Raw genomic sequence first — 10,257 nt, 5'->3', positions numbered from 1 at the left:
GCGGCGGCGGGGCAGGCGCCCGCAGCCGCACTACGACTCCCGGCAGACTTCGCGCCGCGCCGCGAGGAGCCCAGTTGAAGCGGGTGGCGGCGGCGGAGCGCGCCCCCTCCCCCCCCCCGCCGAAAAGCCCCAAACCAAAACAAAAACAAACCGCCCCCTGTCCCCCCCCGCCCGCCGCCCCCGCCGAGCCTCGGACATGGCGGCGCCGGGAGGGGGCTTCTCCAGCCGCGGGTGCTGATCGGGCCGCCGCGTCCCCCTGCCCGCCCGTCCCTCCCCGCCCATGGGCGAGACATGGACTACGAGTTCAAGTCGAAGCTGGCGGCCGAGCGCGAGCGGGTGGAGGACCTGTTCGAGTACGAGGGATGCAAGGTGGGCAGAGGCACCTACGGGCACGTCTACAAGGCCCGCCGCAAGGACGGGTAAGGGCCGCGCCGAGTACCCTCTTCCTTCCTCCCTTCTCCCCCCCCCCCCGCGCCGGCGCCCTCCCCTCCTCTCCCTCCCTCTCCGGAAAGTTTGTGGCAGCGCGGGGGCTGGAGCGCGGAGCCCGCCCGGCCGTCCTCCGCCCGCGCCGGGAGCGGGCCCTGGTGCTCCGGCCCCAGGGGTCGGTGCCCGGCTGCTCAGAATCACAGAGTCAGTTAGGTTGGAAAAGACGTCTGAGATCATCAAGTGTAACCTATGACCGAACACCACCTTGTCAACTAGACCACGATACTGAGTGTCATGTCCAGTCTTTCCTTAAACATCTCCGGGGACCGTGACTCCACCACCTCCCAGGGCAGTCCATTCCAATGTCTAATCACGCTTCCTGTGAAGAAATTGTTCTGAATGTCCAACCTAAACCTCGTCCCGCTCTGTCCCCTCTCCCACTCTCCATCCCTGGTGGTGCGGTGAGAGCAGGCTGTGCCCTGGGGTCGCCTTTGGATTTTCACGCCGTGTTTCAGGTCGCTGCCTTTCATCTTTTGTGTGACCGCGTTCGTGCTTTGACGTTCTGCTTCGATAACTCGCAGGGGCTTGGGAAGCGAACAAGTTTGATGCAAGGAGCACCTGGCTACCGACTGCCGCTCCCCGGATGCTCCCGCCCGAGCGGCCCGGGAAGCTCCCGAGGCGCGTTGGTCCCTGGTCTGGTCCCAGCCCCCGGTACCCCGCTGAAGCCAAAGCCGGACAGGCTTGGCTTGATGGCTGTCTGGGACACTCCTTGCCGGCAGAACTGGCAGCTTCTGCCCAGCAACCTACACACAGGTGTGTAGGAGGTGTGTCTCCATCAGTTTCCCACGAGAGTGCACGATACACTTGTCCCCAAACACCTTGCTGGTGGCGAGATCCAAAGAGATCGTTCATCCATTAAGTCCACATATGTTGGCTAAGCAAGGGTTCCTTCCCTTCCCTGGGGAAGAGAGAGCTGGCACCATGGGGTAGATATTGCGTGGATGCACTTCCACGTACTGTGGTTGAGAAAGCGATGGGGAGCTCAGATTGCAATTTGGGATTGCTTGGCTGCTGTGCAGTTGTTGAAGGGGAGCAGTCCTGGGGTTTGAGCAAGGCTCTTGCCCAGGTGTGGGTTCCAAATACAACCCTTTGCTTTCAGAAGAGCCATTAAGCCCTTTTTCACTGTGCAGTATGACTAGTGCACAAACACAGGCTGGGTTTGCAGAAGTGTTCTGAACATACTGTAAAGTTCAATAAAATGTACTTGCAAATTAGAGGTGATCCCTTTCTATCAGAAAGCTAAAGGCTAAAGCCTTCCATTATAGCCAACTGAAACTTTGAAAAAGAAGAGACTGAATGTGGAAAAATGACAACTTTTAAATAAAATTTTGGAATTGGTTAATGGAACACTGCTGCTTTAGATTAGTAGAGAAGTTCAGGGATTTTTCTGTAGGAGTAAATTGCATTAATGCGCGACTTGACAATTTAAACTCTGAGTTAAAAGGCTGTAGTATCAAAGTGATTAATAACTGAAAGGTAGCACACTAATTCCAGTGGAGGATTAAATACCAGGAAATGAGCTCTGATTCTTGCTCTGCAACCTTAGGAATAACCTTAGCTAACTTGAAAAGGAAATATTAAAGCTTTTCCAGGTATTACAGCTGCCACTGAACTCTTCCAGTATTTTTGGGTTAAGTGGTCATGGTTTTCTCTTTTCTTTAAAAGTTTTAATTAATTTGTTATCTCTATATATTAGATATATGAAAGGAAGCCATAATAAAAACACCAAAAATACTAGTTAACTGTTTTTTGCCGTTCTTTGATATTGTAATCCTAGAATTACTCCTTTTAAGAACAGCGTAAAAAAGGCAGAGCTGTGGGTTTACTGTTTTATGAAAAAAAAAAAAAAGAATTTGATGTCCGTTTCTAACTTACTGGTTTGATTTCCATCATGTGCAATGGAAAACAATCGCAGGAATTACGTGGGTGCTACAAGGCACCATAGAGGACATATCTTCAAAATGCCTACAGTAGTAATAGTATTACAAATGCAAATGGATGGCAGTAAAGCACAAGTAAACATGATAAAAAGATAGCTTATGTGTCAGAGCTGGGAGTAATCAAAGGGAGACCTTGAGCCGTTGAGAAAGGTAACTTGTAAACGGAAGTGCAAAGTTTCAGGGCTGTCCGATAGATTGATATGTAATGTAATATGACACACGTGCAGCTGTACTCATTAAACACTCATTAAAGTAAAAACTGAGGCTTTACTTCATGGAGCTTGGAAACTGGCTTATTCTTTTTGTTTGTTTGTTTGTTTTGTTTTCATTTTTATGGCATTAGTGAGTTCACTCGTAGTTGCTTTTGTGTAACTTTAGGACCTTGGATGAAAGTAGGATGTGAACAAGTTAGAAGAAAAATTAGAAAACAACCAGAATCATGAAGATAAGATGATTTCCTTATGTAAATACCTAGCTAAAGTATATCTGTGAGTTGGGGGATATTTAGCATTAGTCCTTAAGGGGTCTTTAATGACAGAGAGAAACTTCTTCCACTGTTGGCAACAGAAACCTAGCAGTGGTGCATACTTATTGTGTGCTGATCACTGAGGCATTTTGAGTCTTGTGTAAAGGAATTCTTCTATGGCTGGTCATAGAGGCTGTTTCAGTATTTCCAATTTGCAAGGCAGTCCTGTATAAAAGGCAGAGATTCTGGCTACTTGATTCATATAGTCAATTTACAGTCTCGGGGGCCTGAGGGCAATAAAAACCTTGTAGCTCTGCAGAAATTCCACTGAGAGCCTGTCACTTCACATTTCAAAAACTTGGCCTATAAAGTTTATGAAATAGTAAAATGTGTTTATATGGAGCTTGGCAAGCTGTTTGATAAAATGCTTGTAAAAAAAGTGGTTGCATTGCTTAGATTTCCATTAATGGTTTGGGCATAAAGCAGTTTTTTGACAAAGTAACAGCTTAGTTTGGCTTTTTCAACCTGGAGTAGAATATCATTTGGACACGTTTCTAGTGAGCTGACTGATTTCTATGAAAGTTAAGATTTTTTTTTTTTTTCCCAAATAGACAGTCAGATTGGAACAATGTTGGTGTGACATTTCCATGCACTGCAGGAACAAGTTTTTAAAGACATTGAGGACCTGCAGCTTCTGTTTACTTCAGTAGTGTTTGTGTGGTCTGATGAGGTCTAGAGGTACTACCTGTGTTACACATTTAGCTAAATTAGGCACCTGGGTTTATGAAACTTTCATTAATATCTTTGTAGTCTGGAAGGGGTAGAAAGTAGGTATTTATATAAGCTGTCTAATGGTTTATTTCAGTGTACACTAGAACTGGACCAGTGGCTTTGAGGGTGTAAATTGTGATATAACACTCATGATTGCAATTCTGTTGTCAATGTCAAGTTCTTAGCTGTTTTTTTGGACATATCCCTGTCTGCCTGGTAAAACAAAGAATGCAGTTTTTCCAGTTATGGTTAGGAAAGTGTGGTTTTGTTTCATGCCTTACCTCTCCTTGTTATGTTCCTTGCCACTTCTTTGATCACAGTTTAAGCTACAGTGTTGTTCGTAGTTATTTTCACTTCCTGTATCTCCTTTGCATATAAGGGGCAATTTTGAAGATGAAACGAGGTTTGGAAATTCTGCAGTTTGTTGTATATGGCTGAATTATTTCGTTTTACTCTTTCAGAATGATCAGTCTTTGGGTCCAGGCTACTCTAAAGTATTTCTGTTCCTACACCAGGATGTCAGTTCACCTGCAGGATATATGCATGAGTCAGCAAGCTTAAAAGATACCACTGTTGGTTCCTCAGGAGTGCAGGGAATAGTGGGATGCATGAGTCAAGTAGAAAATAGGCCACTCTGTTCCTCGTTCTATAGCAGCGACAGGAGATACAACACTTGCAAAAGCTGAAATCTTCATGTGAATAAAACTGTTCCAGTTATTGCTGCTTCTGCTTACCTTTAAACAAAGAGTTTAAAGCAGCCAGCTTTCTCTCAATCTGTGGTTATTTTATTTTTCTTTGACTCGCTTCCTGGGTCTGGGCAACAGAGGTTATTAAAAATATTACTTGTATAGCTACTTGGAAAGAAAAAAATATTTGTAATTTTATTTTAATCTGTACGTTTCAAAACACCTTTCAAAAAGCAAGTATGTGCTTTTTAATCTTGTTTTGGGGGGAATGAGAGAAATATGGAGTGATCAGCTTTCAGAATGATGGCAGCAGAAGGGGCAGGATTTGTACCCTGGGCAGTTCCCAGGCTCACTGCCTGCTCAGTAGCTGGTGCTGCCCTGGCAGACCCTTCTGCCATGTTACTCTTTGGCAAGTGTGAAAGGTTTGGCACTACCCTGTACTGTACAATGTATCAGCTGAACAAAGTGTATAGATTTAAATGCTACTGTAGTAATATACTTTTTAAAAAAAAAAAGAAAAAGAAAGCCACTGTTTGTAACTTGGCAGGTTACTTTATTATTTGACAGTTGCAGGTACATTAACAATACAGTTGGTATAAAACAGGCTTCACTTTGGCTGCCTAATATGGAATCCCCTTTTGGAAATTGGGTAACAGTGACTCAAGTCCAAAAATATGGCATACAGGCATAGGAAGGGGAAGACAAATGAAATATTCTTTCCCTCCTCTCTGCCGTATTTTTCAGTGCTGGAAGTTTGTAACTGAGGAGGAGAGTCTGTTTTCCTCCTTGGAGTGATGCTGGTGTGCAGTGTCATTGATGTAGAGTTCTTAACTTACAGCTTCCAAGTCCACATAAAAGTCAAGTGCCCCATTTTTGACAGTGTTCAAGGTCAGGTTGGATGGGGCTTTGAACCCTGGTCTAGTGAAAGGTGTCTCTGCACATGGCAGGGCAGTGGGAACTAGATATTTAAAATTCCTTCCTACCCAAACTGTTAATTGAAAGGCAGGGCATCGGAAGAGAAAGAAGGATGAATTACATAGCCAAGACAAGTATATAATCTAACATAGAGATGCTGCTTGTGGTTCTGGCTGTGTAACCTTTTTTGTTTTAGTTTTTTTACTTGATCAATCTTATTTGTTTGAAGCAGAAGTCAGGAAAATATTGATTAAGAGAGAAAAAAATAGCCTGCTGTGAGGCATGGCTCCCTTGGAAAAGCAGAATTTCTCCTGGGGCAACTCGCTGTATTTGCAGTTTCTGCTAATATCATTATGTTGTTCAGATGTTGAATCCAGTCACACTTATGACTCAGATCACTGTGGTGTTAGAAAACTTTAAGCGTAGAAGCAGCAAAAGTAATCCACTCAATCTCTTAAATCAGTATTCATATAGCAATTAATTTGTTTACTGTTCTCCCCACATTGTTCTTCTGTAAAACTTAAATCGCTTAAAAACTTAAATAGCAGACGTATGTCATGAGAGGAAACTTGCATTCAAGTTGATTAAATGGTAGAAATGAACAATATTGGTGGTAAAATCACAGGGGAATGAGGACATGAGTACTGCAGTTACGTTTGCTGTTAGGAGGGAGGAAACTCGATGCGGCAAGGATTATACTCTCTTGAATGTGAAACTGGAATATTATGTAGTGATGCGAGTTCATACTTGTAAGATATTAAGGGTCTATAATAGTTTATGTATTTATGCCTTATTTCCTCTATTTGACGTCTCAAATGTAAGTAATGTAAGTGTTCAGCTGCAATTGCTGTTTACTAATGTAAACCTGATAGAGGCTAAATCACAGAATTATTGACCAAAGTCAGAACGCAATGTATTTGATCCTGAACAATTACCTCTCTGCAGCAAAATCTCTTATCAGTCGTGGTATTGAAAGGCTGTGGTTTGCTTCCCACTTTCTTTTTTCTTTTCCCTGATGAAACTCTTTATCTTGAAGGTATAAAACAGCTGAAAGTTTTTGTGCTGAAGGTGTTTATGCCTCGCTATAATCTCTCGAAAGCTGAGTAGACCTAAATACTGTATTTGCCTGTATGAAAATACTTATTACCACTGAATGCTCTCTTTATGTGTGAGGAGAAGTAGCAGAACTAAACCAAACCTGTCTAACTAGTTGCCTGTAAGGCATTATAATAGAAAAGTCCCCAAACTAGGAAGAGATAATTAGTAGTTCATAACTATGCCTTACTGAAAGCTGCTGGTGCAACTATACCGTGGCCTTGCTTCCTGCCCAAGAGATAGTGCAAGTGGTGACGAGTAGTTTTTAATGCTTCCCACAGACTCCTGCATATGGTCTCTCCCATGGCTATTTTGTCCTTTCTTCTGTTACTCACCCTGAAATTTAAGTGCAGAAATGAGCTGTACAGCCCATCATTGCCTTTCAGAAAGCAAATTGCATTCAGCTGATGTTTTGTTTGCTACTGTGGCAAGCGAAAAGGTGGTGGTAGGAGCTTGAGGAAGAAAGGGGGTGAATGAGATGTAGCAGAGATTGTGTTTTAGAGGAGGACATGAAGCAAAGCACGGTAGAACAGGGGCTAGGTCAGAAACTAAATACTTCTCATGCAAACTACTTGACATAGAAATTTAATATGTTAGTGTATTTCTGGGTCATCCAGTCTAATCTGTTATATTATAGGTAGAAATGTAGAAGTTTCTTTCATAAATTTATTTTCAGCATGGGTATTTTCACATCATGCATGATTTAAAAAGAAACCAAAAAATCAGCGAAAGCCCCAAGCCCCAGAAATTGCCATGATTCGTAACACTACCGATGTTTGCACAAGTAACCAGAATTTCTGTAGAACGTCCTAACCAAATTGCACTAGAGATTTATCAGTAACATTAAATTTCCCTACATGTTTTGAAAATACCTACTGAAATGGCTTCTTTGCTTCTCCCAGGCAACTATCAGTAAGACAACAGGGCATGGTCTTAAGCTGTGCCCGGGGAGGTTTAGGTTAGATATTAGGAAGAAATTCTTTACAGAAAGGGTAATTAGGCATTGGAATGGGCTGCCCAGGGAAGTGGTGGATTCTCCGTCCCTGGAGGCTTTTAGGATGAGGCTGGATGTGGCACTTAGTGCCATGGTTTAGTAACCACGGTGGTGTTGGATCAAGGGTTGGACTTGATGATCTCGGAGGTCCCTTCCAACTCAGCTGATTCTATGATTCTGTGACCTTAATCAAGCTCATGATTTATGTAGGTGTCTTCTGACCCAAGTCTTTCTCCTCCTGCATTTAATTAGTGAATTCTATGTTGTGAAGTAAGATTCTGTTTGCATGTACTGGCTACTGCTTTATGTTCAGTTCAGGAGAAGGAATGGTCTGTGTGTGTGATTGGAAGGGAAGGGATTGCTAGCAGAAATGATTGGCAACTCTTAGATTCTGCTTCCAAAGATACGTCATTTCTCGAGCTTCTTTGGTGGCATTTGAGAACTGACATAGGCTGCGATGTTTCTTTTTCTTTTTTTACTGAAATAAAGTGTTAGAACTTAAAAAAGATTTATTTGTTTCAATAACAGCGTGTTTGCCTGAAGGAATGCTGAAACTGGTCCAGGACAACTGCTTTTAGAATAAATTGGCTACTCAATATGTGACTTTAGGAAATGAAGAACAGTTTCTACTTGTGTAGCAAATACAAGAAGTTTATTGTTTTGACTTGACTTATGAGTTTCATGTTATCTAAATAATTTAGGTTTATAAAAGACCTCCCAGCTCTGAGGGCTTGGTTCACATGGTTCACTTGACTATAAGTTAGATGACTGACAGATAACAATGCTAGTTGTGATGATATTAGAAATTATTATACCTCTTGTGAAGTTCACTATCTCAACAGATTCAAGAAGAAAAATGTGCAGATATCTTTTAAATAAAGATTAGCTTCTGTTAACAAAATCCTGAGAGTCTTTAAATCAACTGATACTTAACTTCTCTATCTGAATTTTTTTATTAATATTTTCTTAGACTTTTCTGTGGGAGCACAACCTTTCATTTAGCAGTGGGGTTTTTTTGAGAGCTTATGAAATATTGGTGTATCTAATAAGACTGAAAGGGAAGGAATATTGTAGAGATAGTGTTAACTGACCTTTTCAAAATGCATGTCTGTAAGTGTAGGTTGGGTTTTTTGGTTGGTGTGGGTTTTTTTTATGTATTTAATTTTACTTTATTCAAAACCAGAACTGACTTTTCTGGTTCTGAGAAAGATTGGAGGAGCTGGGATTACTGTAATAGTGGATCTCTGAAGAGCATTATTCATGTTTGCTTCTGTCTTTCCTAGGATTAGCAATCTTTAAAAAAATATTTTCGGATGAGGTCACTGTATAACTGCATGTTTCTGTCTCGGTTGTCATCTGTTTTCTACAAAGTTAATGATCCTGGAGTATTCTAGAGTTGTTCAGCTGGTAGGTGAAACCACACCGTGGTTAGGCTTTTCAATAGGCAAAGCAATGGCTGTAGCTTCCTGTGTGTGCTGGCAGTGTCAGATAGCTCACTTAAGGATAAGGGTTCTGGGCTAAATAAGAGCACAGATATGAACTGGGGAAAGCCTCGGACAGTATGGCTTTAAATGTGTTCCCATAAACTGAGCCTCGTGTGCGGTATGATTATTTTTTTGTTCAGTCTGTGCTGACTTAAGTAGAAGATGCCATTGATTTCCTTTTGCAGCTAAGTGAAAATAAGTGTTAGAGGCAATTGACTTGGAGGCAGAAGCTAGATCTGCTGGAATGGAAACTACATCCAGAGCTATATTTTGAAGCAATGTGTCTGGTTTTCTCATGCATTAGTTGCAGGAAGAATCAATTCTTTTTATGTGGCCAGAAGGTTTTCTGCCTTTCTGTTCCTCCTTTCTTTTGCTGTCTTTATTAGAGCACTTGGAAGCATTCACACAGGTAATGCTGGGATTCTGCTTTGACTGCAATTTTCCTTGACTCTCCCACCTCATTGGTGATGATGTGGGGTCTGAGAGCCTGAAGAGATCTGATGATGGAAAGGCCACTCGTGCATGACATTTCTAGCAGCATGAGATTAACTGTTTGACTCCCAAGTAGCTTGTTTTGAGGAGACACTTCTTATCTTATGGCTCATGAGTTTTGCAGATTCAAAGGTATTTAGAGAAGATTCTCACCTGTGTTAATACTCTATGATTTATCACAGGTTCATGCTAAGATTTAACACTTTGCACATTGGAAAATGCAATGTTCATTCTTTTGGTTCATTATCATTAGTGCAGTTTAGAGTGGGTGTCACCCATGTCTTCAAATGTGTCTATTTCTGAAACAGTTTCTGTATCAGTTGTTGCGGTGTTTTCCTGGGTCTTGTAGACTTCAAAGTTATGTTCATATCTTTTGATTAAAACCAGTCATTGTACCAGATAACCAGTTGTTCCTTTGCCCAGATCTGTCGTGCTCCAAATGAGAAACAGGGGTAGACAAATTGCCAAATTTAATTTGACCTTCAGTTCAGAACAACAAAGAGACTGTTACAAGTTGAATGCCATTTATTCTACCTTCAGCATGACTTCAGTGGTAAGGATAAAAAAAGCATAAAACTTCATCCAAGAAGTGCTCTTAAACCCCAGAAAGAGTGTGAGAGAAGCCTATTCTGACTATGGGACATGAAGTTTTAAAGTTTAAAGGAAGCAGAACATGGCTCCCTTTCCCCAGGAACAGGTATGATGATTGCTGACTAAAGGCCTTGCTTGTTGTTGAGAAGTAGCAAGACTATCTTAATGGCTGCAATAAGGGCATCTAAGCTTGTGAAATCCTAATCCCCTGACACTGAAGTGAGGTAAATGGAGAGTCTTCATTCCAAAAAACCATAAAAAATTATGATTTTTTAAATTATTTTTTTTTTATGTTTCAGAGTGAAATTAGGCCTTGTGGTAACTTCATGAAGTTTCA

The 10,257-nt window shown here is 41.8% G+C and overlaps 1 protein-coding gene across 3 annotated transcripts in view; it reads left to right on the top strand.

Moving 5' to 3' along the window:
• Positions 1-73: 73 nt before the first annotated feature.
• The window catches only part of CDK19 (cyclin dependent kinase 19), a 116,928-nt gene continuing 106,744 nt past the window's right edge, over positions 74-10,257 (top strand). Inside the window, exon 1 of one of the 3 annotated variants that reach the window (XM_027633947.1) lies at positions 74-419. In XM_027633947.1, the coding sequence (XP_027489748.1) occupies positions 363-419 (57 nt within the window). In that variant the 5' untranslated portion in view covers positions 74-362. The remainder of the gene's footprint in view (positions 420-10,257) is intronic. The other 2 variants (XM_027633946.1, XM_027633945.1) reach the window with 2 other exon arrangements.

The sequence above is a fragment of the Corapipo altera genome, unplaced genomic scaffold (assembly GCF_003945725.1).
Source record: "Corapipo altera isolate COAL_440 unplaced genomic scaffold, ASM394572v1 2b, whole genome shotgun sequence".
Lineage (NCBI taxonomy): Eukaryota > Metazoa > Chordata > Aves > Passeriformes > Pipridae > Corapipo > Corapipo altera.
The sequence above is the reverse complement of the archived record's forward strand: the minus strand, read 5'-3'. Positions and strand labels throughout refer to the sequence as shown.